At 38.2% G+C, this 24,781-nt stretch overlaps 2 protein-coding genes across 8 annotated transcripts in view; one reads left to right on the top strand and one right to left on the bottom strand.

The window, feature by feature from the left end:
• The window catches only part of LOC127513163 (citron rho-interacting kinase-like), an 80,997-nt gene extending 78,077 nt beyond the window's left edge, over positions 1-2,920 (top strand). For all 3 annotated transcript variants that reach the window (XM_051894755.1, XM_051894754.1, XM_051894753.1), the window contains one exon: positions 849-2,920. In XM_051894755.1, the coding sequence (XP_051750715.1) occupies positions 849-872 (24 nt within the window). In that variant the 3' untranslated portion in view covers positions 873-2,920. The remainder of the gene's footprint in view (positions 1-848) is intronic.
• Positions 2,921-5,839: 2,919 nt separating this feature from the next.
• LOC127513164 (myotubularin-related protein 3-like) lies at positions 5,840-24,301 on the bottom strand. 5 transcript variants are annotated; one of them, XM_051894758.1, is made up of 22 exons: positions 24,134-24,295; positions 23,206-23,243; positions 22,956-23,023; positions 21,571-21,635; positions 21,432-21,491; positions 20,986-21,102; positions 19,736-19,818; positions 19,274-19,440; positions 17,955-18,048; positions 17,746-17,859; positions 17,483-17,667; positions 17,275-17,409; positions 17,084-17,195; positions 15,381-15,576; positions 14,757-15,002; positions 13,835-14,005; positions 12,815-12,960; positions 11,908-12,712; positions 10,277-10,390; positions 9,828-9,916; positions 8,627-8,653; positions 5,840-8,327 (listed from the first exon to the last, which is right to left on the bottom strand). In XM_051894758.1, the coding sequence occupies exons 4-22, from the start codon at positions 21,571-21,573 to the stop codon at positions 8,141-8,143; spliced, it is 3,051 nt and encodes a 1,016-aa protein (XP_051750718.1). In that variant the 5' UTR covers positions 21,574-21,635; positions 22,956-23,023; positions 23,206-23,243; positions 24,134-24,295; the 3' UTR covers positions 5,840-8,140. The 5 variants fall into 5 exon arrangements, with proteins under 5 accessions (XP_051750718.1, XP_051750717.1, XP_051750720.1 ...); XM_051894757.1 differs by lacking the exon at positions 23,206-23,243 and having other exon boundaries at positions 24,134-24,301; XM_051894760.1 differs by lacking the exon at positions 23,206-23,243 and having other exon boundaries at positions 14,817-15,002; positions 24,134-24,301.
• Between the last annotated feature and the right edge of the window lie 480 nt (positions 24,302-24,781).

Here is a 24,781-nt window from a genome sequence, read left to right as displayed (position 1 = left end):
TGTCTCTTTAAGACACAATACACTGATACTGAACACATGCGTTCTTTCTCGAGTGTATAAGTTCACTTAAGACATTAACCTACTATGCTTGCTAGGATACTCACCAAGACGGGCATGTTGATATAATTTTGTGTGAATTTGTCCGTTCAAGCACACGACTTGAAAAAGACCTCAATATTTGCGTGCTGTACACACGCTTTCGCGCGTCGGATAAATCTTCTCACAGCGCGCGCGCAAGTTCTCTTTCGCGACTTGCACTCGAATGTTTAAATTGGCAAGGCTTAAATAAGTTTAGTTTAAATACAGATAGCAACATGTGCTGTTCAGGTCTCACCTGCGCTCGCGCGCTATCAACACCCGGGTGATGACGGCGTAAATGACTGCTCATATAGAGCATACGGCACTCGCACTGAACAAAGTTTAGGGGAAGCCAGAATGCGTATCCATCGACAGAAACATACATTAGCCTAACTCTGTCTGTCTGTTTTATTTATTTTCTACAAACCATATTATAGATAGTCGTCAGATATGAGATGAACTGCGGTGCAAGTGCGTGCCGAACCGAGTGTGCAGAAAGGTATGGTTTGTTTTTTTTACCGAGAACCGTTTCACCTCTACTGAACACACACACAACTTTACTAGCGAGACGCTGGTTTGCTTTATCCAGCCGAGAAATGTAGTTTGCGTATCATGTGGCCATACAGAGGCGTTCGCTCAGTGAGTATTTCACACCGCGTGATGCGTGAGGGTTCGCGATCTTCACACAGAGCTGAAGGTGGACGTTTTTACAAAAAAAGACTTTCTTGCTAAAAAAAGTCTGTTCAAATCTGTGTTTGTGTGTCCAGCAGGTGTGGGATCAGTCGTCGGTGTAAGTGACGTCTTCAGAAGAACCACACACAGGAAGCACGTGTCATCAGATCCCGTATGGATGTGGGAAATTCACAGCACAACGTCCCGCACCACATGACCACACAGATCTGGCCAGCGTTTACTAGTGCTAACATTTCTAAACAACACTAACACACAGACGGGAGGACGGGAGTTTTGCCTGTTGTTTGTCTTGATTTTCCTGTCCTTTCTCTTTTTACTTCCTTCTGTTTCTGATGGAAGCTTGTTTCTGCCACAGAATACAAAAATAAGACTTTTTAATCTTACAATTCTGACCTTTTCTCACAATTGCAAGTTTATATCTTTCATTTGCAAGTTATAAACTCGTTATTGTTTGAGTTTACATCTCGTAATTCTGAGTTTACACTTCACAATTTATACTTCTTTTTCTTCCAACATGGAAAAAGAGAATTAAATAGGCATTTTTTTTCACAATTCTGACTTTTTTTCTCACAATTGCAAGGAAAAAATAAATTCAAAATTGTCAGATAAAACATCTTGCAATTCTGGCTTCTTCTTTTTTCACAGAATTTTAAAAAATGTTATTTTTAAAATTCAGACTGTCCTCAGAATTACGAGTTTATATCTCACAATTCTGAATTTCAGGAAAAAATGAGTGTGAGATAAAGCCGCAATTACCTTTTTTATTTTTTTATTCCATAGTTAAAAGAAAAAAAACAGAATTGCGAGATCTTAGAACTCAGAGAAAAGATATAAACTTGCAATTGTGAGGAAATAGTCTGAATTGTGAAATTAAAATAACATTTACCTTCTATTTGAAGTTATAAACTCATTATTGTGAGTTTACATCTCTGAATTCTGAGTTTACATTTCACAATTCAGATTTCTTTTGCTTCCGACATGGAAAAAGGAAATTAAAAAGGTATTTTTAAATTTTTAACTCACAGTTCAGAGGTTATATCGCGCTGAATTGCGAGGAAAAACAATCTATATTTTCAAAAAGTTTACATTTCACAAGTCTGGCTTTTTTCACAGAATTTTGAAACAAAATGTTTTAAATGTAAAACTGTTCTCAGAATTTTGAGTTTATATTTCACAATTCTGAATTGCAGGAAAAATTCGCAATTACCTTTATTTTTTTCATTCCATGGTGAAAAGAAAAAAACAGAATTGCGAGATTTTAGAATTTATAGAAACTTGCAAGAAATAAACTCGCAATTGTGAGGAAAAAAGTTTTATTTTTTTATTCCGTGGCAGAAATAAGTTTCCATCGTTTCCTCTTCCTTTCCTTGACTCTCTCCCTCTCTCTTCCCACACTTCCCACAATCCCCGGCGACAGCGTAGCGTCCGTCTCGACGGAAGGGAATCTTTGTAAACCGTCAGAATGTCACATGTGACCCTTGTAAATACGCCCACAGGATGTTTTTTATAAGACGATATCAAAGCGAATCGCGAGGCGGGTCTATTTTTGTTAAAAACGAAGCGCAAGGAACTGGTTTGTAACGCGCCCGACTGGATGTCTCAATCTGAACATTTTGCTTGAATCAAGCTGGCGTGTTTTCGTCGTGTCACGTACCGGCTTCTCCAGCTCCGGTGTTCGGTGTCGTGTTGGGAGCTTTACCCAGAACTCTTGTCGTAGTATATCGTCTGCTTTTCTCAATAGCACAGACCGAGAATGCCATGATGAACTCAGGATCAGAATGTATGAATCCTAAAGGAATCGCTCTCGTATCTTTCCACAGACGAAGTGCCCTGTAAAGCAGCGATCGACGCTATTTCCGCGCAGCCGTGATGATGTATTGAGTGCGTTCAACTCCATTCGTGCGGTGACGTCTCGTTCTGTCGCATGGAGACGTTGTGACGGGTTTGTTCTGTTCCCGCTTCTCATTTCTGTTCCCTGTATAACTTGATGCACTTCATTCTGCGCTAATCGATGCTGATGTTAACCCACTGCTGACCAGAGATGTAGCCTTTCTTGTTTTATCTTTTTTTTTCTTTTTTTTTTTTTTTTTTATGATTATGGTCCAATAGCATTATCTATAGCCACTAATAAACAAAAGTTCTATCTTTATCCGAGCCTCTGCATCGTTCTTCAGTCTGCTTTTACTCATTTGACTTTCATAATCATATTTTCAGGTGAAACTGGATTTTCGGTGAGACTAAATGTAGGATGTGACTCGATTTTCACCTTCAGGAATTAACTGGATGGTGAAAAGAGTCTCGGTCTGACAAGTGAGTGAAAAATAAGAGACGTTCCTGAGGAACTTTGATGAAAGAAGATGAACTTTGAAATGGATTGAATCCGACCAGGAACATTTAAGAAAGTAAAGAGTCGTGTTGACTGAATAACCCTCCGAATGCATTAAAAACTATACATGAGATCATAAAACAGTCATAACTTAATATTTCTCAACTAAAACCATATTGTATCTAATCAGTAACTTCTCATCGAGTAAATGCACTAAAGTTTTGAATGTTACCATGTTTTTACCATGCTATTACCCTTTTTATTATTTAGAAAAATTGAGAAATTCTTTGAAATTTCAGATTTTTTTTTTAAGATCTACAGCAAAAAAAACTGTGATGCAAGAAAAGATATATTTTTATCAATATTTATGAGAGATTTTATTTGAATATATCATCAGATGAAATTTATATGAACATATAATATGAGAATTACCAGTTGACTTCAATGGATTTAAACTCATGACTGCTCAAAACTGTCTAAATTTATGAAATCTACATTTACTTTTTGTGACAAAACATCAGTATTACTCTGAAATGTTTTCAAACAAAATATATATATAAGCTTTTACTTTCATATGAAAAAATGATGATAAACAGCTTGAATCAACTTTTTGTTCATCAGTTTTTGGCAGCAGAGTGAAATTTCGACTTTTTATTTTCCAAACCCTCTCCTTTTTAGTTTAGACTATTTGGTCTGTGAACTTTTGCTCTACAAACACATTAAGACATTTGTCATTTTATTTCAATTTCAGACTTACTGTGTTCATGTGTGAGCTTGTTTATAAACAAGTGGGAAGGTAAAAGTGTGTGTGTGTGTGTGTGTGTGTGTGTGTGTGTGTGTGTGTGTGTGTGTGTGTGTGTGTGTAGGAAAGAGGCTAAATGTATTTTACAGAAGTCATTTGAGACAAATCTGACTAATACATGTAAAAAACAAAACAAAAAAACAGCATAATTTCATGTGTAAAGCCACAATTCACTTTCAGGTCAAAATGGACTTGAATGCAAAGGGTGTAACAATTTACTGTAGTTTAAATGATTATATCTCTTACGTTAAAAATAAATAAATAAAGTGTATTTTGACAGTCTTAATCCTTGTGCGTCAATTAAAAAAAGTTACACATGGGTCCAAAGAGGACACAAATATGTCAAAAAACTGTCATAAACATTTGAATCTTGGGAGCACAGACTTAAGTTTGGAAGATTATTGTTGAAGTAAAAGTTTAAAAAGTGAAATAAGTTTGTTTATGAAAATAATTGATGAACAATATTTTATATAAAATGTAGATTTTATGAAACATGTTGAACTTTAAAACTGCTAGAAAATCAAAGCCATAAATCTAAATAAGTTGTGTTCCAAATTTGAGGTTGATATCTCAAAAAATGAGCTTTCAGTAAGAGTTTGTTTGGACGCAGTGCCACATTTTCTCCATTAGGTGCCAGCAAAGCTCTGCCTGTACACACACTTGTTCAATTTGTGATTTACAGTACAGTAGAGCTTCTCTCTCAAATATCACACACACACATTTTTTTATACACACATATAAACCACACTCTGACATCCACACCCACACAATTATAGCTGCATAATTTATCCAACTGACTCTATAATATTCAGAAGCAGAAAACAGGAATAAAGCGAGAATTTTCTTTATAGGCCAAACCTGAGAAAATGACACCATCTGATAAAAAATAGTAAAACTTTTAATTTTGTAGCCTTGCCAACAGAATGAAAGCCTATTAACAAAGATTGCATCATTTTATAGTTGAATGGCCCTGGGATTAAAAATGGCAGTTTTAATGGGTTTCAATGGGGACATTTTAGTCCTTAAGATCCTGAGAGGATCTATTTTGTGTTACTAGTGTAAAATAGATTTATTAAAGGAAATGAGGGTGAAATAGTACAATTCCAATAAAAATACACACTTGTGCCAAATTTTATGCAGTTGGCAAAATGATCAAAACAAACAAAAGACAAAGATGTCACACAAGGGTTAACACACTTTCGAACTAAAAACTATGGCTTTTTAAAAAAATGTTTATGTACTTCTTCGAGTCATTCCAGCCCAGAATGCAGTAGGAGGGTTAAACTATCATTTCTAAAGTAACATTTTAACTTTAATTTCATAACTTCAACCAAAATTTAGCAGATCAAATCATGTCAGCAGTTTTCTAGACAGTAAAAATTGTCTTTTTAAACTCATAGTTATACTTTCATACAATAATTGAAACGTCAGTTACATTAATAATGTTACGAGAGGATCGTAACCAATAAAATATTGATACCAAATGTTTTATCTTTTTCTTACTTGCTGTGAAAATTAATGGCCAAAATAAACAGTGGGGGAAAAACACTTAAATTAAAAGTTGTTATACTATTTTTAAGCCTATTAAATGTTAAAAATAATGGCTTTTAAATATGCTACAATGCTGAAGGGCTTGAATTACTCATTTCATCCCCACAACTTATATCGTATCAAATATGATCATCAGGCTTTTGTCTAAATGTTCAATAAACTTACATTTAAAAAAAAATGAGAAGTTTTTATTTCATATGTCAGGCTTTAGGGTTAAAGTAGTAAATTCTCTATATAATTCAAGTAAGCTGGACATTTTAAACCACAACTAGAGGTTTATTAACAATTAAAAATGACCCTAAATCAACAAGTTCACATTTAACAATATGAGCACAGGAACGATCCTGTTTTTTCATCGCGAGCATCAATGAAACACAGTCAGACGCGGCTCAGGTTGGCAGTGTGTTGTGCTTTAATTCATTCACACAGATGCCGCAGGCTCCATAAGCGACAGCGTTAGCAGCAGCAGCTCGTACAAACTCTGTCCAACACAGAGAGGAAAGACAGCAGCATTGCATTGTGGGAGATTTCATCAGGGCAAATACAACCCGCCCCTCGACCAGACAGCAAAGCGACAGCAGACACGTTTGAGATGTCGTCACACGGATCTTCTCCGATTAAGATCCTGTGCGTATTGCTCAAGTTCATCAAGCTTCATTTAGTCCGTCAAGCGTTCATTGCATTGGCTGTACACGTGACATAATATACATACAAATCTCATGTACACAGATTCAAGTGTGCAAAACTCCTCCGGCGCTCCTCGTTTCTGATCTGCAAAGTCAGACCGAATCAATCCGGGGTCCAGAGAAGATGATTAAAGTACTACAGGAATAGTTCACAGAAATTAAAGTTGTCATCATTTTCTCACCCTCAAACCTGTTCGTTTCTTTCTTCAGCGCAACACGTCTGAAGAACTTCTGCCTGAGATGAGCCAGATTCAACTTTCAGATCTCAAATCTCATTTGCATACGTTCAATAGTGCACTATATGTATGAACTATGTATATGATTTCTTTTTAAGCATGACCAAAAAAATAATCAAAACATAATCGGGGAGTGGATTCACGAAACATTAAGAGTAAAGCTAAGAATATTTTGTATTCCCAAAAAACATTTAAGAATGTTCTAAGGTCAAAATTTGTGATTTTCTGAAAATAATGTTCTTAAAAATCATCATGCATAACTTCTTAAAGTTAGCATAACCTCCAATTTGTCTTGTAATATCAAGTATTACCATATAACACTTGCTACATATGATGCAAATTACTATTAATTATATATATATATATAGAGAGAGAGAGAGAGAGAAAGAGAGAGAGATGTGCATGAATTTTCTGAAGATTGATTATGTGTGACGTGACTTTGAATAAATTTTAAATTTAGTAATATTTAAATCGCACTAAGCTGTATCGTGATTTGTTTTATTTTGATTAAACGTTGTTATTAGCGACACCGGTGGCCGTTAAGTGAACTGCAGCCAGAAACGTATTACTCGTGCACACGTCCCGTACGTTTCAATGACCCGATATACTCACTGCGAAGGTCTTTTTCGTTCTTCGGTTAGAAATAAAAAGTTGGAAATTGCTTTGCAGCGATATACTGTTAAAGAACATCCCGACGCCGTCCTGCTGCTGAGAGCGATCAATGAAAAACGTTTACTGAATAAATCCCTCGATGCCCAACAATAAATTCAGGCGAGGCTGTGATTGGATAACTGGACTAACCAGCGGACCAATCACATCACAGCATCTCAATGTGTCTTAAGAAATGTCTTAACTTCTTAACTCTTTCCCCGCCATTGATGGAATTTTCTGGCGATCCATGTTTTCACTGTTATACAGTAGGGGGCACTATTACACATCTTCTGAAAGAGTCCAGAATCTCTGGATCAAAACACAGGAGAAGCAGAAACAAGCGATAGAAGCATTGCTGACGCACATGTTGTAGTCTTTGGGAAAAAAAATGCTCAGATTTGGTTCAAAGTGTTGCTTTTGATCTGTACTCTTTCAGAAGGTGCAATAGCGCCCCCTACCATATAACAGTGAAAACATGGAAAGCTGGAAAATTGTCAATGGTGAGGAAAGAGTTAAGAAGATTTTCATGAATCCAGTCCCTGAACTCTCATCAAACCAGCCGAGACAAAAATAGTGTGCTTGCTTATTATAAAAAATACGACCTTTGAGGTGTTTATCGTCGAGTCTTCGGCAAGAACCGCCGTGCAATCCGATAAACACATCAGATAAAAAGTCTGTCATTTTCTTCTTGAGGAAAAAAAATTAAGATGTTCTTAAGAAAATATCTGAGAATTTCATAAGAACTTTTCAGGAATTGCACAAACTTCTTAGAGAAATTTCTTAGGAATATTTTCGTGAATCCAGCCCCGGATGTTAAACATTTCCTTTTGTGATCCATAGAAGAAAGTCATATATACTTGAGATTCACAAAGACGGTGGACTCACATTAATATGAATGGGGAAAAAGTGCAACTCGCAATATGGCAGAATAAGTCCCGCCTTCTAAATAAAAAAAGAGGTGTTTCTACGATGGCCGCCGAGTGAAATGACAGAACGACATGAGGGTGAGTAAATGATGACCGAACGATCATTTCAGGCGATCTACATCCCTTTAACGCTGACGTTGAGCCGGTTCTGGGCTCTTCTCAGGTCAGTTTATTTGGGCTCTGAGTCGCTCTCAGTTGGAGCTGGCAGTGATGGGCTTCTCCAGCTCGAGGTCAGCAGGAGGGAGCGCCGGGGGAACGGCTGAGGGCCGGAGGTGCCCGTAACACGCCTGGCACACGTGGTTTGGCTCACGGAGCTGTTGACTCGGTACCGCCACCTTCTGGTCGCAGCAGCTGGCGCAGAACACGTTCCCACAGTTCCTGCAGGGGTGAGAGAGTGAGGAATTCAAGCTTCTAATGTACTTTAGTTTGACATAATTCACACGAAATGGACTTGAGTTTGGTTCACTGGTGTGAAAATCTGAAGCACAGCTGAACAAACTGAACTGGATTTGCAGCAAAAGCTCTAGTGTGAGAACAAGCATTCGCTGCTACAGGTGGTTACAGTGGAGGATGATGTCAATGTGAAATGATACGCAGTGTGACACTGGTTTAGGTGAGAGGGGAAAGAAGGATGGACAGACAGAGGAAGTGAAGGAGGAAGAGCAGGAGAGTCTCACCAGGCCTCATCAACCGGCTCTCTGCCGCTGCAGCAGAACGAGAGAGAGAGAGAGAGAGGGTCAGACGACAGTCACACTCAGGCCCGTTTAAAAACAGACAAACTTTTTATGCGTTCGACAATGGAAATAAAACTTTTGAAAATGGATTTCAAAGTGCAAGTTTTTGAAATCAATATCGTCTCTGTGTAAACTACAAAAATGCAAATTTGTGACATCATGGGTATTTTGTGTTCACTTTATAAAGTGACGTCGCCATCTACTGGCCTAGCAGCAGAATACAGCGTTTTTAGTCGTTTTTGCGGATCCGTGTGAACGGGGATCATTTTGACAGTGTTGTCTGTACAGTAAAAACACAAAGGAAAAACGTTTCCGTTTTTACTACATCATTGTCGTGTGAACGTACCCTCTGATTCAGTGAGCTGCGCTACATATGGAACATAACAGAACCTCATATTAAATATATTAAAATTAATTTATATATATTAAATGAATCAACCACAATTAATTTTGTGATTACAGAAGTTCAAGAACTGGGGGAAAAAATAGGTTACGTTGTTTTCTTTTTCTTAAACTTTTTAATAAATAGTATATTAAATTTAAATTCAGTTCAATTATAAATTAAACTCTTTAAAGTTTGCTAAGGCCCTCAATTCACACGAACAATGAGACGCTGTAAGTGATGTTAGCCCTCTTTTAAGTGTGAAATGTTGCTTAACCCGTGATTAAAAAGACGTTAACCAGGGTTAAGTGTGGTGTGAAACACTTCAGTGCAGGTTAAGCTCAGTCCATAACATTCATGGCATAATGTTGATTACCACAAAAAATATTTTAACTCATCCCTTGGTTTCTTTAAAAAAAACAACAACAAACACAAAACAAAAATGGAGGTTACAGTGAAGCAGAGAATGAGGCAGGAAGGATTTAAAAGCAGAAATGTGAAGATTAGTTCATCAGTTGTAGAGTTTTAGAGCGCCCACTGATTCACATGTCATTGCTGCAGTAAATGTGAGATCGACACAAACACAGGATTACAGTTCATGACCCCTTTAAACAGGAAAGGTTGATAAGTGATTTTCACACTAGAATCATGTTAACACACACACACACAGTTTGTCTTGTGGCTGTACTAGTGAGTATTTTAATGCTGCACATTAATAAACATGGAATATTCCTTTAATTTCTGAGTGTATCACCGACTCACCTGCAGTGATGCTTCCTTGTCGCCAGCCAGAACGTCCTCTCGCATCCATAGCAACGGGACGCCGGGTGATCCGAGTACCACTGTGTCACCTGGACACAAACGGAACAAGTCAACACTACTACGATCAGATGAATATGTAAATACGTGCTGTGGTCCCATCACCACAGACCAATGGGAGTTCGAAGGCAACGGAGCGAACTTTTCCGAACTTCACACGAAGTTTGTTTTGGTCTGATTTTGTTCAAAATGACGTCACACCAGTTCGTTTTTCGATTTAGTTTGAAGTGTACGAGGGCCTTGAGGTCACATTCACACTGCACTCAATCAGTGTAATGTGAGCAGAACTGAAGTGAACTGGCTCTTAATAATGGGAAACGATGCTGGAAAAACCACACAAACAGAGGTAACTTGTGAATTCCCGTCACGTCCTCTCTTCCTGATCCGCTCACCTCTGCTTCCTGTTGCTCGATCTGTTCCCAGCTGGATTCGGACAGGAGTTCAGTGGCACCGCAGCGCTGCAAACAGCCAGACTCGAGGTTGTTCTCCCCGTCCGGCAGAGACGTCTGCGGCCCAGAGAAAGAGGAAGTGTTAGAGCTGCCACAGTGAACAGCATTAATGAGATTAAAGGCTGTTTACACCAAGGACACTAACAAAACTACAATAACTATAATATATAACTATAAAATATGAAACTTGTTGAGTACCTTCAGGGCATAGTGCGATGACAAATACTGAGTTTCGTAACGATATGCCAGTGCGTTCGTAAAATATAGCAATATGCAAAACCATTTTTTGTAATTAAAATGACAGCCATGTTTTTCATGTTACACCAACGTCATAATGGACTATGATAGCGACTGAGACAAAGACATGCATGTTAATTTTGAAGTCAATCAGACAAACACTACTGTAGTTAGAGCCGATTTCATGTTTTGTTTAATTATAGCGCCACCAAGTGGTGCAGTCCCACTGCTTTTTTGTGTGCCCGCATACATAAGCGTGTCAAATTTGTTGTAAATATCTCATTTTATTTAGGGGTTAAAAAATGACCCACACCTGATTTTAATAACTTTTTTTTTTTGACATTTGGCCATTAGTGTTTAACCAACAACCTATGTTTCCAATTTCGTCTCGATCGGACTAACAGTTTTGAAGGTATTCGCAAAAGTTGTTTTAACGCTAAATCACAACGTTGCACAAACCATAAGGCAAAACCTAGCATGTTTGGAATCGTTGGACTCGGCAAGGATTCAGGAGTCTAAGGAGATGACTCCCGTGAAAATCAACCAAATCCAAAGATGTAAGCATGTGAATATTTTATTTTACCACTAGGTGGCGCTGGCTCAAAACTTCTTAGGCTCCTTCAGGGCATCGTGCCGATGACCCATACCAAGTTTCGTAACAATACGCTAATGTGTTCATAAAATACAGCATTTTAGCACAAAATTCAAAATGGCCGACGCCGTTCAGAAGTTATAAGCAAAAATAGCTATTTTTCGGATCTCCGGACCAGTAGGTGGCGCTGTGCCGAAATGCAGCTTGTAGTCTGAGGTCATGCTTGTGATGACATGTACCAAGTTTAGTCTGAATACGATAAGAGAGATACAGCCTTGTGTCTATTTTTGCGAGCGCTACGTAAATTCGTTTGTGCGTTATTCAAAAACAGATGAATCGACTTGAATTCTATAAATTTTTGTCAGCTTGGTCTAATGATGATCTGGTTCAATTTTCGTGAAAATCAGAGCAACGGCCAAGGAGGAGTTCAAAAAAGTATGTTTTTCGGAAAATTAAAAATAGCGGAAACATTTTCATGATGGAAAATGATGACAAAGGGTGCAGTCGAATCGTCTTGAGCCAAGGAATCAAAATTTTGTTTCTAGCCAAAGTTATTAACATAATGTGAGTGCAACTTTGGACAGTTGGTGGCGCTAAAGCTATAGTTATCATCCTTGGTGTAAACAGACCTTAATTAAATTATTTGATTTGTATAGCAGTTAATTCCAGTCCACTCATGTGATTTACTAGCACTAAAGTGTTTCGATATCGAACAGGAATTGCGTAACGTGTGCATTCTCCTCACCAGCTTCCCGTTGATGTGCAGACGGCTCCAGAGCTCCTGCACCTGTTTCTTCAGCGTCTCCACCTGCAGCTGATGCCCCGCCTCCATCTGCCGCAGACGCACCTGTACGGCGTCGCTGTGCAGACTCAACCCGTCCGTATCCAGGTGCCCTAACGCCGCTGCGGACCCTCGCCCGACGGGCTTGTGGGGCGACGTTGGAGACGTCTGTTGGCTGTCCTGATTGGCCGAAGGCAGAGAAAGAGGATGAACGGGATGCTGGGAAGGTGAGCAGACGCCGTTAAGAGTGTGGTTTGGACTGGAAGAACTCTCCGTGGAAGACTGGCTGCTAGATTCTGAAGGATCGTGGGTAATAGTAAAGGGGGCGTGATTATTTAGATGTAATCCGTCTGATGGTAACTCAGTGTTTTCATTATGTGGGTGTTTTTCAGCGTGATCTTCAGGCGATCCAGACGTTTGGTCCTCACTGTCAAAGTCATCTGGAACATCGAAGGCAGGCGTGTTTTTTAGAACTTCCAGCTTCCTGTTATCCTCTTCTCTCACTTCCTGTGAGATGTGTTCCGTTTGGCTGTCAGTCACTGAAAGCTCCGTCCCGTTTAATGCTTCAGAATCGTTCGTGTTGAAGCCGAGAGCGCTGCGTTCGGACGTCTGCGTGTGGTTTCTGTCCGGCTCTGCCGTCACGCTCATCTCCAGGCCGAGCAGGTGGTCCTGCCACTTCTCCTTCCTGTTGGGGTCGCTGCTGCGGCGGTTTGGGGTTAAACCCTCACACGATGAGGGCAGGTCGTCATATGACCGAGTCTTTGGTAACCTGCAAAATCGCCAGCAAAGAAAACACAGTTTTACGCTCTGCTGTTTGAGCTACAGGAACGTTTAAGTGGTGAAAAGAACGCATACGTCACGTGTCATTTACCTGCTCACAGGTGTGTCCTCGGGTGAGGCTGAGGGGGCGGAGTGTGGCACACATGACTCATCAGAAGGCGTGGAGGGGGCGGAATTAGGCAGGTAGACGGCACTCCATAGCATCAGATTCCTCACATGACACACTGGGTGCAAAACCTGATTTATTTGATCAAAAATACAGAAAAAATTTGGAATATTTTTACAATTTAAAATAACTGTTTTCTATGTGAAACTGTCATTTATTCCTGTGATCAAAGCTGAATTTTCAGCATCATTACTCCAGTCTTCAGTGTCACATGATCCTTCAGAAATCATTCTGATATGCTGATTTGATGATCAAGAAACATTTATGATTATTATCAATGCTGAAAATAGTTATTTTAGTATCACTGCTATATTAGTTTTTTTTTTGATTTTTATCTGATTTTTGAGGTTTATCATTTTATAAAACTTCTTGTTTTTGTCAAAATCTGTATTATTTGAACTGTAAACTTGTTTAAATCATCGTTGTTACCATAAAAGTCCAAATCTTAAAAAAGGGCTTAAATTTGTTCCCATGTTTTACTAAATCACAGACACGTTGCAATAATTTGTTTCCTTGTTGTAGTTAAATCAATACCAGGAATGAATTCTTAATTTGTGACCACGATGTATATTATTTGTCTGCATGTCATGTGCAGGGCTCCGTACTTAAAAAGCCTTAAATATCATTTTAAAAACCCTGCAGACCCTTATATTTTATTATACTTCAGTTAAAGTTTATTTTATTTCAAGTAGCTAAAGTTTGTAGTTAACTATAATAACCCTGGCTGCAATATGTGAGAGCACAGGACAGCAAAGAAGTTTAATAAATTGCCATGTTTTGATCACAAGCGGTCTTCATCTGTGGTCGATTATTAAACTTCTTTGGGAGCAGAAATAGCAGTGTGTCGGTTCCTTTGCTTTCCTCCTGCTTAAGTGATGTTTAGATGTGCGCATACTACTTTAAATGTAACACAGGACAGCAGACATGATTCCAGAGCAAGCGTACAGTCTCTGAGCGCGGCGAGTAGAGGATGTTGTGGAAGGACGTGTTCGTCGGGCGCAGCAGAGACCAAACGGAGCACGTCTTCTCCTGAACGCGCCGCTCCTCTCGCTCCTTCACGCTGTTGCACAGGAACGTCCCGAACAGACACGAGTACGTGTGCTGTGCTAACTTCACCTAAAGGCACAAAGACAGCCGCTGTCGTGATATATGAAAGCATGCATGTTTATTTCCACCGGGCCTGAGAACTAATCTGAACAACAGGGTTTCTGCAGGTCTTAAAAAGATCTTAATTCAGAGCAGAAAGTCTTAAATTCATAAAGTCATGGTATTACCTGTTACATGCATTGCAAAAAATGATGTTCTTCCTCAGTATTTTTGTCCTGTTTTCCCAATACAAACATCTAAACATCTTTAAATCAAGATTCATTTTCTGGAGATGCAAAATTAAAAAGAATTCTTGAAAATTTGAACAAAATGAAGTGAGTTTATGCTTAAATCAAGAACAAATATCTGTCAACGAGTTCTGAAAACTTTCCTTTGAATTAAGTTGATTTTTCTGAGCCCATTGGCAGATATTTGTTATTGTTTTGATCATAAACTCACTTCATTTTGATCATTTTCACAGAAAACAAGATTTTGTGTCATTTTGTATTTCCATCTTGATTTAAGACTCTTTAGACAATTTCACTGGAAAACAAAACAAAAATACTGAGGAAGAACATCGCTTTTCTGCAGTGTGATTGAATTAAAATGTAATAAAGATCTATTGGAAGTTGTATTTTCCAAACTCTGATACAACTCAGTGTGTTTCTCCCTAGACATTCACATTTAGAGAACATACTGACATATTGTTTTTCCTTCGATTTATTCCTTAGATTTTCCGTTACTTGGTCTTAAAAAGCTCTTAAAGAAGTCTTAAATTTACCTTCATAAAACCTGCAGAAACCCTGGAACAAGCATTGATCAAAGCAATGACAATGAGTACCAGAAAGGCCTCGCTGAACTCAAAGGAGCATGGGAACTGTCTCTGGAGCTGATGAACGCAGTCCAGCCACTGCAGGAACACCGGACAGCGCTCGTTCAGATCGTCCGCGTTCTCGCCGTGGCCGCAGCGGTCGGCGAACTTATGACCGTAATCCAACCACTCGGTCTCGACCAGCACCTGAAAACCCTGCGGAGACCAAACAAAAACTCTTATTCTTAGTTAACTTTCAGAATAGCAATGCAGTTAATAGCAATCAATTCAAAACTCAGTGATTCTTTTATGTGAACATCAAAAAAGTCCCAACACTGTACATAAATATTGCCTTTATTACTATGTATTGTTATATTGGTGCATAAAGAGAATGATTAAATACATCTTAGTGCACTAAACATTTTGAATCTACTAGACTACACCTTTATATTTAGATCCTAAAGATGTGTCCATAAAAGCAGAGAGAGGACATATTAAACGGCGGTTTGCGGTCAGGTCATGTCTGAATGTGCACTAAAATTGTGCCATGTTGTAAACGATGCATGTTATTCTTCTAAAAAAGTGCAGAAAGACCTGGATGGTCCTGTAGAAGGGGTCCAGCAGCAGTTTGGACAGCGCCACTATCTGAGGCGTCCGGTCCCAGCCGTCGGAGCAGTGCACCAGCACAGGCCTGCGGTCCCGATCCACTGCGTTCACCACCAGAAGAGACGCTTTCAGCAGCAGAGACAGATGCTGCAGCCATTTAGTGCCCTCCAGCGCTGACAGCCAACTAACCAGAGAAAACATTAGGAGAGAGATGCATGATATGGATATCATATTGGTCATAAGCCGATATTAGTGTTGTTTTTAGCACTGGTGATATTGAATGATGCTCCTTTTTGCTGTGTCGTACCCCACCACTAACGTAAAGGTGTTAAAGTGAAGATCAAACTCTTTAAGAGCACAATTCATAGAAATAGATTACGCTTTCTTTAACAGTTGTCTTTTGTGTGTTCATGAAAAGATAAGATGGATGTGCATTCATGTGTAAAAATGAGTTTTTCATTACTGAAAAATGTTATGCAACCTTTTATAATAATATCTTAACATTATTTATATTTATATATATATATATATATAATTTTACACACACATTAATATATAATAGTACTAATAATATAGATTCTATTTATTTATATATTTAAATTATTATATATTATTAATGTATATATTTATATGCATTAATAACATCATAGTACTAATCATTTATATTTACTATTAATATTATTTTAGTATATTAATTAGTCTAATAAATATTTGATTTCATAAGAATTTAATATAATAAACAATGTTTAAACATATATAAAATACATAGTTTATATATTTATATGAAACAGTATAATTTGTTATAGAAATAATATATATATTGCATGCGTGTATGAAAAAAATACATACTAATAATATATATATAATATATGTACTATTAGTATTATTAGTATATTTATTAGTGTATACATACACTAATAAATATATAATTTCATAAATAAGAATTTAATATAATAATAATAAACAATATATATTTATACATATATAAAATATATACAGTTTATATATTTATATTAAACAGTATAATTTGTTATAGAAATATATATATATATATATATATATATATATATACACGGTATATATGAAAAAATATATAATAATACTTGTAATATACTATTAGTATTATTATTTATTAGTATATTTATTAGTGTGTGTGTGTGTGTGAGATATATATATATATATATATACACACACACACACTAATAAATATATCATTTCATAAATAATAAGAATTTAATATTTATACATATATAAAATGTAGTTTTTATATTTATATGAAAGTATAATTTGTTATAGAAATAATATATATATATATACTGTACATATATAATTTCATAAATAAGTATAGCTTCATAACGTCAGATAAATGATGTGTGTGTATATATAACATTTATCTGACATTATGAAGCTATACTTATTTATGAAATTATATATGTACAGTATATATATATATTAATTTCATAAATAAGTATAGCTTCATAATGTCAGATAAATGTTATATATACACACACATCATTTATCTGACGTTATGAAGCTACACTATATATAGCATAATATATATTGTTTTCTAGTTTGACCAGATTTTGCGTTACTAAATAAAAGCTAAACTGTGTCTGTGATCAGAACTGTGTTCAGTCAGTTTCTCCAGAGTGCTGCTGTGGTTTGCAGGTCCACTCTTCACGAACACTCACTTGACCGGATCAGGGATTTGAGCGCAGAGAGTCCGCAAACACTGGAAGCTCTTCCGGATGGAGTGGATGTTGGCCATGCCCATGAACATCACCTCACAGTTGGGATAATACTCTACAGGAAACACAGAGGGTGTTTGAGAGAGAGATCAGCGATAACATGTTTTCTGCAGCTAGCATCTGCTCTGCATTACCTGGACACTCGCAGCCGCCTCCTTTCGCCCGATTGGCTACTGCAGCCGCGTACGACCGGGCGTCCATTATTAACAGCTTCTGAGGGGGCGTGGCACTCGGCTCCACCTCTACGTTCCCATTGGCCATGTGAGGATCTGATGTGAAAAAAAGAAGGGAATGAGCAGCAGTGGTGATGGAGCAGGAAAAACAATCCAACCGGAGTCTTACCGGAGTCAGCTTTGGCGTGACGATGAACGTGTGAGCCATTCGCCTGCGCTGCGTTCGAGGCCGGATCCGTGACGCAGGCTTTAGCGATGGCTTGCACCAAATGCTCGTCGTCAGCATTTCGCCAACCCCACCAGCTGACCTCGGGCTGCCCACATCGACCAATCACAGCGCCCGAACTCTGGTGTCTGGGTCAACGGTTAAGATAAAGGTGAGTGACACATGTCTAATCAACAAAACAGTCCTTTAACTAAAAGTAAGCTCACCTGTAAACGACAGCCGGGATCCTCTTCCAGGATCTAAACGCGGCCACGTTCTCCAGCTCCTGGTCCGTGACCACAGCAGGCACGATGATCTGCTCTGGGTAACTGGTACACACCCTGAGAGATCAGAAACACACACACACACACGTCTGGTGATGATGAAGCGCCTGTGGCTGCTTGTGCGAGCGGCTGGTGTGTTTCAGGTGCGTCACCTGTAGTTGCTGTTGATGTTGGAGATTCTCCAGGCACTGTGGGTGTCGAAGCCCATCCTCTCCAGCTCTCGCTTGAACCTCCACTGATGTCCTCCTGCAAACACAACAACATCAGGTGTGTCTGTGCTGCTGCTTCTCAGATAAAAACATCAAATATTTCATGATTTACAGAAATAGGAAGCATTTTGGAAGCCAGACAGATGTCTTTTTTGCTCCGTTATTATAAGTTATTATAAATATCTATATCGCAAAAGATTGTGTTGTTAAATGGAATTACAGTGCATTTCATCCTTATTTTCAATGCATGACAGGATTTATCTGATAATACGGATTACACTAATTTTAATGTTAAAACACATTAAACTTGCCACCAGTGTTATTTTAGTATTGTTAATATACTAGTTATATAGTATAAATACTTTATACTAATATATATTAGTGCTAATTATAGTTTATTAGTATTTTGAATTAGCGCTTTTATTTTTTTGTTTTTATTTTAATTTTAGTTAGATTTTTTGTAATTAATTTATATATTTTGCTTTTGTCATTTTTATTCGTTTATTTTTTTTTTCATTTTTTAAAAAAAAAAAATTAAAATTTTTTTTATTTCACATTCAGTTTTAGTTTTAGTTTTTAATTATTTCCAGTTCGTAATTTTAGTGCTTTAGCTCAAACTTATTTAAATTAGTCACCAAAACAACATTTCTACTTTTCGCTAGAGAATTCTAATATTTAATTTTTAATTTTTTAGATTTATTTAAATGAACAAAATAGTTATTTTAGTATTATTTATATACTAATTATATAGTATAAATACTTTAAACTAGTATATACACTAGTACTAATTATATTTTACAATATTTTATTTCAGCTTTAAAATTCTAATATCTTATTTCAGCTTTATTTAAATTATCAAAATAGTTTTCACTGACTACAATAACCCTGCCCAGCATGACAAGTTTAAATGCGCAAAAGTGCAAATGAGATTTAAGAGCTGCAGCAGAGGGGAACCATTTTAAATACATGATTAATAAATCAATTTAAACAAAAATAATTTAATAATTTAATCAATTTAAACAAAAATTAATACATTTTACACAAAAAGCTTCATTATTATTGTCACTAAAGTTCTATGATGTGTTTTGTCATTATTAGAGCTCAACAGCATCCGTCCTCATTCACTGCAGGAGAAACAGCAGCATGAACATTTTCCAAAACATCTCCTGCTGTGTGACTCCTGAAGTCATGAGGGTTTGGAACGACATGAGGGTGAGTAAACGACAACAAAATGTTCATTTTCTGCCCTGAAATGTGTGTACCTGCGCGGCAGATCCCATCATGCAGCTCTCTGTCCTCAGCGGACACACTCGTGCTACACGAGAGGAACGCGAAGGCGAAGAGCTCCTCCAGCCGGGCCGGCGGCCGCACCACTGCGCTTATCCTCCTCAGCCAATCCTGACACCGCTCCGACGACAGGAAGTTACACCTGAACACAACAGATCAGACAAACCCTGCAGGTTACAGTTAAGTTGTGTCCCAAATAACGCACTTATGCACTCAACTGTGTAGTGTACGAACTCTGTAAGGTTAATTTGTCATTCATCATCAAAGTCTGAAGCCCCTCCCCCTCTGCTGCTGTTGATTCATCAGTGCACATTATTCCAAAGAAAACGAAGTTACTCTCTACCTCACAATGCGAGCACTGAGGATGTTGTGCACATGTGATGAGACACAGTGAGAACATATTTGTTAGTCAAAGCGGCGCTGTTATACAGACGTACCTGATGACCTTGCAGTCTTTGCAGGTGAGGTGCAGTTGTGTCAGATCCCGACACTCCACGCTTTCAATCAGCTGCAGGGGGACCTGATGCGTTTACAGAAACACAATAAAAACATCACAGTTGTGTCTTTAGTGTAACGCGTGATGTTTCAGAGAAGACGGGGAGTAGGATCCAAATGCCAACAAACAAAACTGTGAACAAACAAGTGTACTTCATGACAAAGACTGTATCGGTCACGGAGTGTGTGTATTGAATAAAGGTGCAGTAGGTGATTTCTGAGAAACGCTGTTGAAATTGGATCGGACAGAGCAGCACAACACACTTGTAGCCAATCAGCAGTAGGGGGTGTGTCCACTCATGATGGGGGAGGAGAGAGTGATCCAATCAGCAGTAGGGGGTGTGTCCACTTATTATTGGGAGGAGAGTGTCTGAGCCAATCAGCAGTAGGGGTGTGTCCACTCATGATGGGGGAGGAGAGAGTGAGCCAATCAGTAGTAGGGGGTGTGTCCACTCATGATGGGGGAGGAGAGAGTGATCCAATCAGCAGTAGGGGGTGTGTCCACTTATTATTGGGAGGAGAGTGTCTGAGCCATTCAGCAAAAAGGGGTGTGTCCACTCATGATGGGGAGGAGAGAGTGAGCCAATCAGTAGTAGGGGACGTGTCCACTCATGATAGGGGAGGAGAGAGAGCCATTCAGCAAAAGGGGGCATGACCACTCATGATGGGGAGGAGAGAGAGTGAATCAATCAGCAGTAGGGGGTGTGTCCACTTATTATTGGGAGGAGAGTGGGTGAGCCAATCAGCAGTAGGGGCATGACCACTCATGATGGGGAGGAGAGAGAGTGAATCAATCAGCAGTAGGGGGCGTGTCAACTTATGGACATCCACTCTTGCATTGCATGTTTGTGCATTTGGGGGCGGAGCAATGAAGGGAGGGGCGTGTCTGTTTGGGTTGATTTCAAATATCAACAGTCTTTCTCAGAAATCGCTTACTGCACCTTGAATTTGATTAAATAAAATCAGTGCAGAGATAGACTCCGCCCACACACTCTTCTGATTGGCTGTGATCTGTGATTGATATTGCCGCATCTGCTGTGGAGAGACACATTGCTTGTTTCTGCAATCTTCTGATTAGGACACGGGTGTAATACCGTTCTGATTCCGATATTGTCGTTCACGCGTGTATCTGCACGTCACTAGAGTCTGAGATCACGGCACAGGTGTTGTTGTGTTTGAGAGAAACACTTACATTGACGGCGTTCTCTTGGAGTTTGATGTGAAGGCGGTAGCTGGTTAAGGCAATGACAGACTCCTCTGCCCTCCCGACATGTTCCACACACTCGCCGTGCAGCAGCGGGAACACGACCTGCCATTACATATACCATTACTAAGGCCCTATGTAATATATATAAGTGCTGTCAAATTGATTAATTTGACATATTTCAATAGCAGCACAGTAATATTCACAGAGTCTATATGATTAATTGTAATGCCCTGCTTTTGATTAATTCATCCAAAATTTGCCAAATTCCATGTTACACACTAAATTCCAATTTTATCCTTGTTTTCTGCATCACTGAAATTATAGAGCTCTACACTACATAGGAACTTCTCAAAGAGCTCAAATGAACAATAAAAACATTATGTGACTCTCAGAAGTAAAAGCAACATCAACAAGAGAAGTAGGACAGATACCTGTTCGTCCTCCGGTACGGGGCTCCCATGGGCCTCCAAACTCTGCTGCCCCTCTTCAACCTTCACAACACATCATATCATATTTGAACAGAGTCATCAGCAGATCTGAGAGCAGTGTAATGTCATGTAAATGTCTCACCATGGCCCCAGGACGGCTGGGCAGAGAGGATCAGCAGACCACAGACGGCAAACACACTGACCGACCTGAGAGACGGATGAGGAACATTTACACCGGCACTTATGAATTTATGATTTCAGTACTATAATTTGGTGCAGGCAATTATAAAAGGACCACTAACTCGAACTGAACTGGCGATGATATCCCTCACTGCACTTCACAAACAATGACATAATCAATAAAACATTTCATAATCGATGAGCCGTTCGGCTGTTGCTGAATCATGCTGATCGTTTTTAAAGCAGATCAATACAGTGATGGCATTAGATGAGACTGAACCTATAGATCGTATGGATTTACCCTATACACACACTTGGGTAAATCTCAGCCCAAAACCAAGAGACAAACAATAAGACGACAATATGACAATGAATCAAATTCTCATTACTGTAAAACAGTGTAATTGTACTGTATACAGTTTTATTTAAATCAACAAATATTGTTGAATAAAGTGGTTATTTTTGTTTTGTTTTTGCGCACAAAAAGTATTTTCGTCTCTTCATAACATTAAGGTTGAACCACTGCAGTCACATGACTGTTTTAACGATGTCTTTAGTACCTTTCTGGACCTTGAAAGTGTTGATTATATTGCCGTCTATAAACGAGTCATTTACCTCTCGGATTTCATCAAAAATATCTTAATTTGTGTTCTGAAGATGAACGAAGGTCTTATGGGTGTGGAACGACATGAGGGTGAGTAATTAATGACAGAAATTTCATTTTTGGGCGAACTAACCCTTCAAGTGACCGAAGTCTTTATGAGTGAGTCATTGAATTATTCACTAAACCCGTCTATTATAAAAAATATATAAATTAAAATCTATTGAACTTTTTTTTTTTAAATAAGACTGCAGCAATTAACATTTTGTCTGAACCTCTAGTAAATTACGTTATTTTGTTTAGAATCATAAGAGAATCGTGATCTCTATTTTAAACAAAACAAACAAAAAAATCATGATTCTAAATTTCTCCAGAATCGTGCAGCTCTTGGATTTATGAATGATTTAACTGGCCTCAGGTCATGAATAGAGTCATGTAAGGTCTCACCGAGACTTCACGACACCTGAGGAGGCTTTAATAACTGCAATATATGTCTTATCTTATCTTCAGAAAAGGATTTTCATTAATACAATCTATCTGAAATAATAATGCACAAAAGTTTTCCATTCCAAACAACCAGAAAATCTGATCGTATGTATCATCAATGTCAGCACAAGATTGACATTTGAATTAGAAAAAGCAAGTAAACTCAACCCATGGTTCATCTATACCACACATGCACTAACACGCACACATTCCATGCACTGCATTTTTGACACGTGACGTTACAGTGACGGTCTACAGACCTGGTTCTGGTTCTGGTTCTGGATCGGTCTCTGCGTGTGGAGCAGACGCTCAACGAAAGAAAGACAGTCTGCAAGAGATCATAACATGCATTTACACAAATTTGGAAAATGCAAATGAACTATTTATTTGCACGATCATATGTGGTGCAACATATTTGGATCGTGACAATGTAGCATACTTCAGTTTCATTTATCATGGCATTGCATACTATTTATGAAAAAACAAAGGGAAAGGAAGCAGAATAGTTACCAATCTGAACGCAGCCACAGAGTCAAGTAACAGAGAAGCTTCAAAACAACATTCATTATTCTCAAATGTAATAAAGCAATAAATATAACGGTTTATTAATGAGTGTCAGACTTACAGGAGTAAAGTAGGCCATGTGTGACCTTATATAACCTGATCAGAATTCATAGTCAACCAGTAAAAAACAGGAGGGTGGATTAAAAATGAAACAGGTTTTGCATCACGAGCTTTTAAAGGGCAGGTCAAACCTGACCAGAGTTACGGTTAAACACACACCGATATTTGATGGGAGAGTAAACTAATCAAAGAAAGGTTATGCAAACAAAAAGGCTTGTTATGCAGATTAACTGAGAATATCTGTTTGTTTTTAACAATCCATGTATAATGACAGATATGTTATTGTGCTTCAGTGAGACTGACACTATTGCAAGAGGATCTAATCTCACATGACAAATCAAATAATCAATTTGCAAAGCTAGGTCAGATAAAAACAGACTTATTTATTATCTGTATTGTCTGCATGTGAAGAATCATGGCAGCTGTTGATTGTAGAACAGATCAAACCCTACCTAGACAGCAGTTTTGTGCATGCAGTGAACTGTCAACTAAGACTCTGAATGTGTCGACGATGCCCAGAAATGCAGTTTCCCAAGTATACTGTCTAGGTAGGTGCACTAGATAGGGCTGACAATCATTAAACTGGCCTAAACTGACAGCTCGACCTGCTGCAAGAACATGACATCAGTGCATTGACTGAAACAGCTCCTGTGTGCATGTTATTCAGCGTTAAATATGAATGTCTGTCGTTAGATCTTGATGAGAGAGTGTGTGTTGTTATCGTTTATGTTTGTTGTTGTTCTTGTGGAGGGCGGAACCGTCACCCCGGCACCGAAACCCGCCAATAAAGCCGCTTCATTCGCCGCACACTCACCTGCTTTTCCAGTTAGTCGCAGAAGATGCGCGTTGTTGCGGTAAAACCGGAGTAAACCCACAAAAGAGACGGTAAACAGAATGTAAACATTGAGTGTAATCCGCTCTACACCGCCATGACGTTCCCCTCTCAGCTGCGCTGCCACGGTCATGTGACGCCACGACGTCATGACGCAATCACGTTTGAGCGCGTCATGTGATGAACGTTTGTTTTGGGATAAGCGCAGCCAGGATTATATAAAAAAAATTATACTTTTAATGGCAAAATTCCACATTCACAGATGTAAGTTTTCTTACAAGAAAGAAATTGAACATTATATGGACTCTATACGATGTTCTGTGAAGCAAAAAGCAGTTTAAACTTTAATAAAACAATATTTTTTATGTAGATTTATATTAAGCCCGCTCTAGTGTACATATTGTTATATATTGTATTTTGACACTTTTTCCAGTTAATAATATTAAATAAAAAAAACTAGGGAGACATTTAAATAAATAAACTACATGTAAATTATAAGTATTTATTAATAAAGAATGGTTAATATTAATAGCAACTACTAATAAATAATACATATGTATTAATTTATTAAATTTATTTCAATAATTTAAGTACATTTAAATATACAAATAGTATTTTAATGATTGTTCT

The sequence above is a fragment of the Ctenopharyngodon idella genome, chromosome 5 (assembly GCF_019924925.1).
Source record: "Ctenopharyngodon idella isolate HZGC_01 chromosome 5, HZGC01, whole genome shotgun sequence".
NCBI classification, from domain to species: domain Eukaryota; kingdom Metazoa; phylum Chordata; class Actinopteri; order Cypriniformes; family Xenocyprididae; genus Ctenopharyngodon; species Ctenopharyngodon idella.
This window is presented reverse-complemented; position numbering and strand designations above follow the sequence as displayed.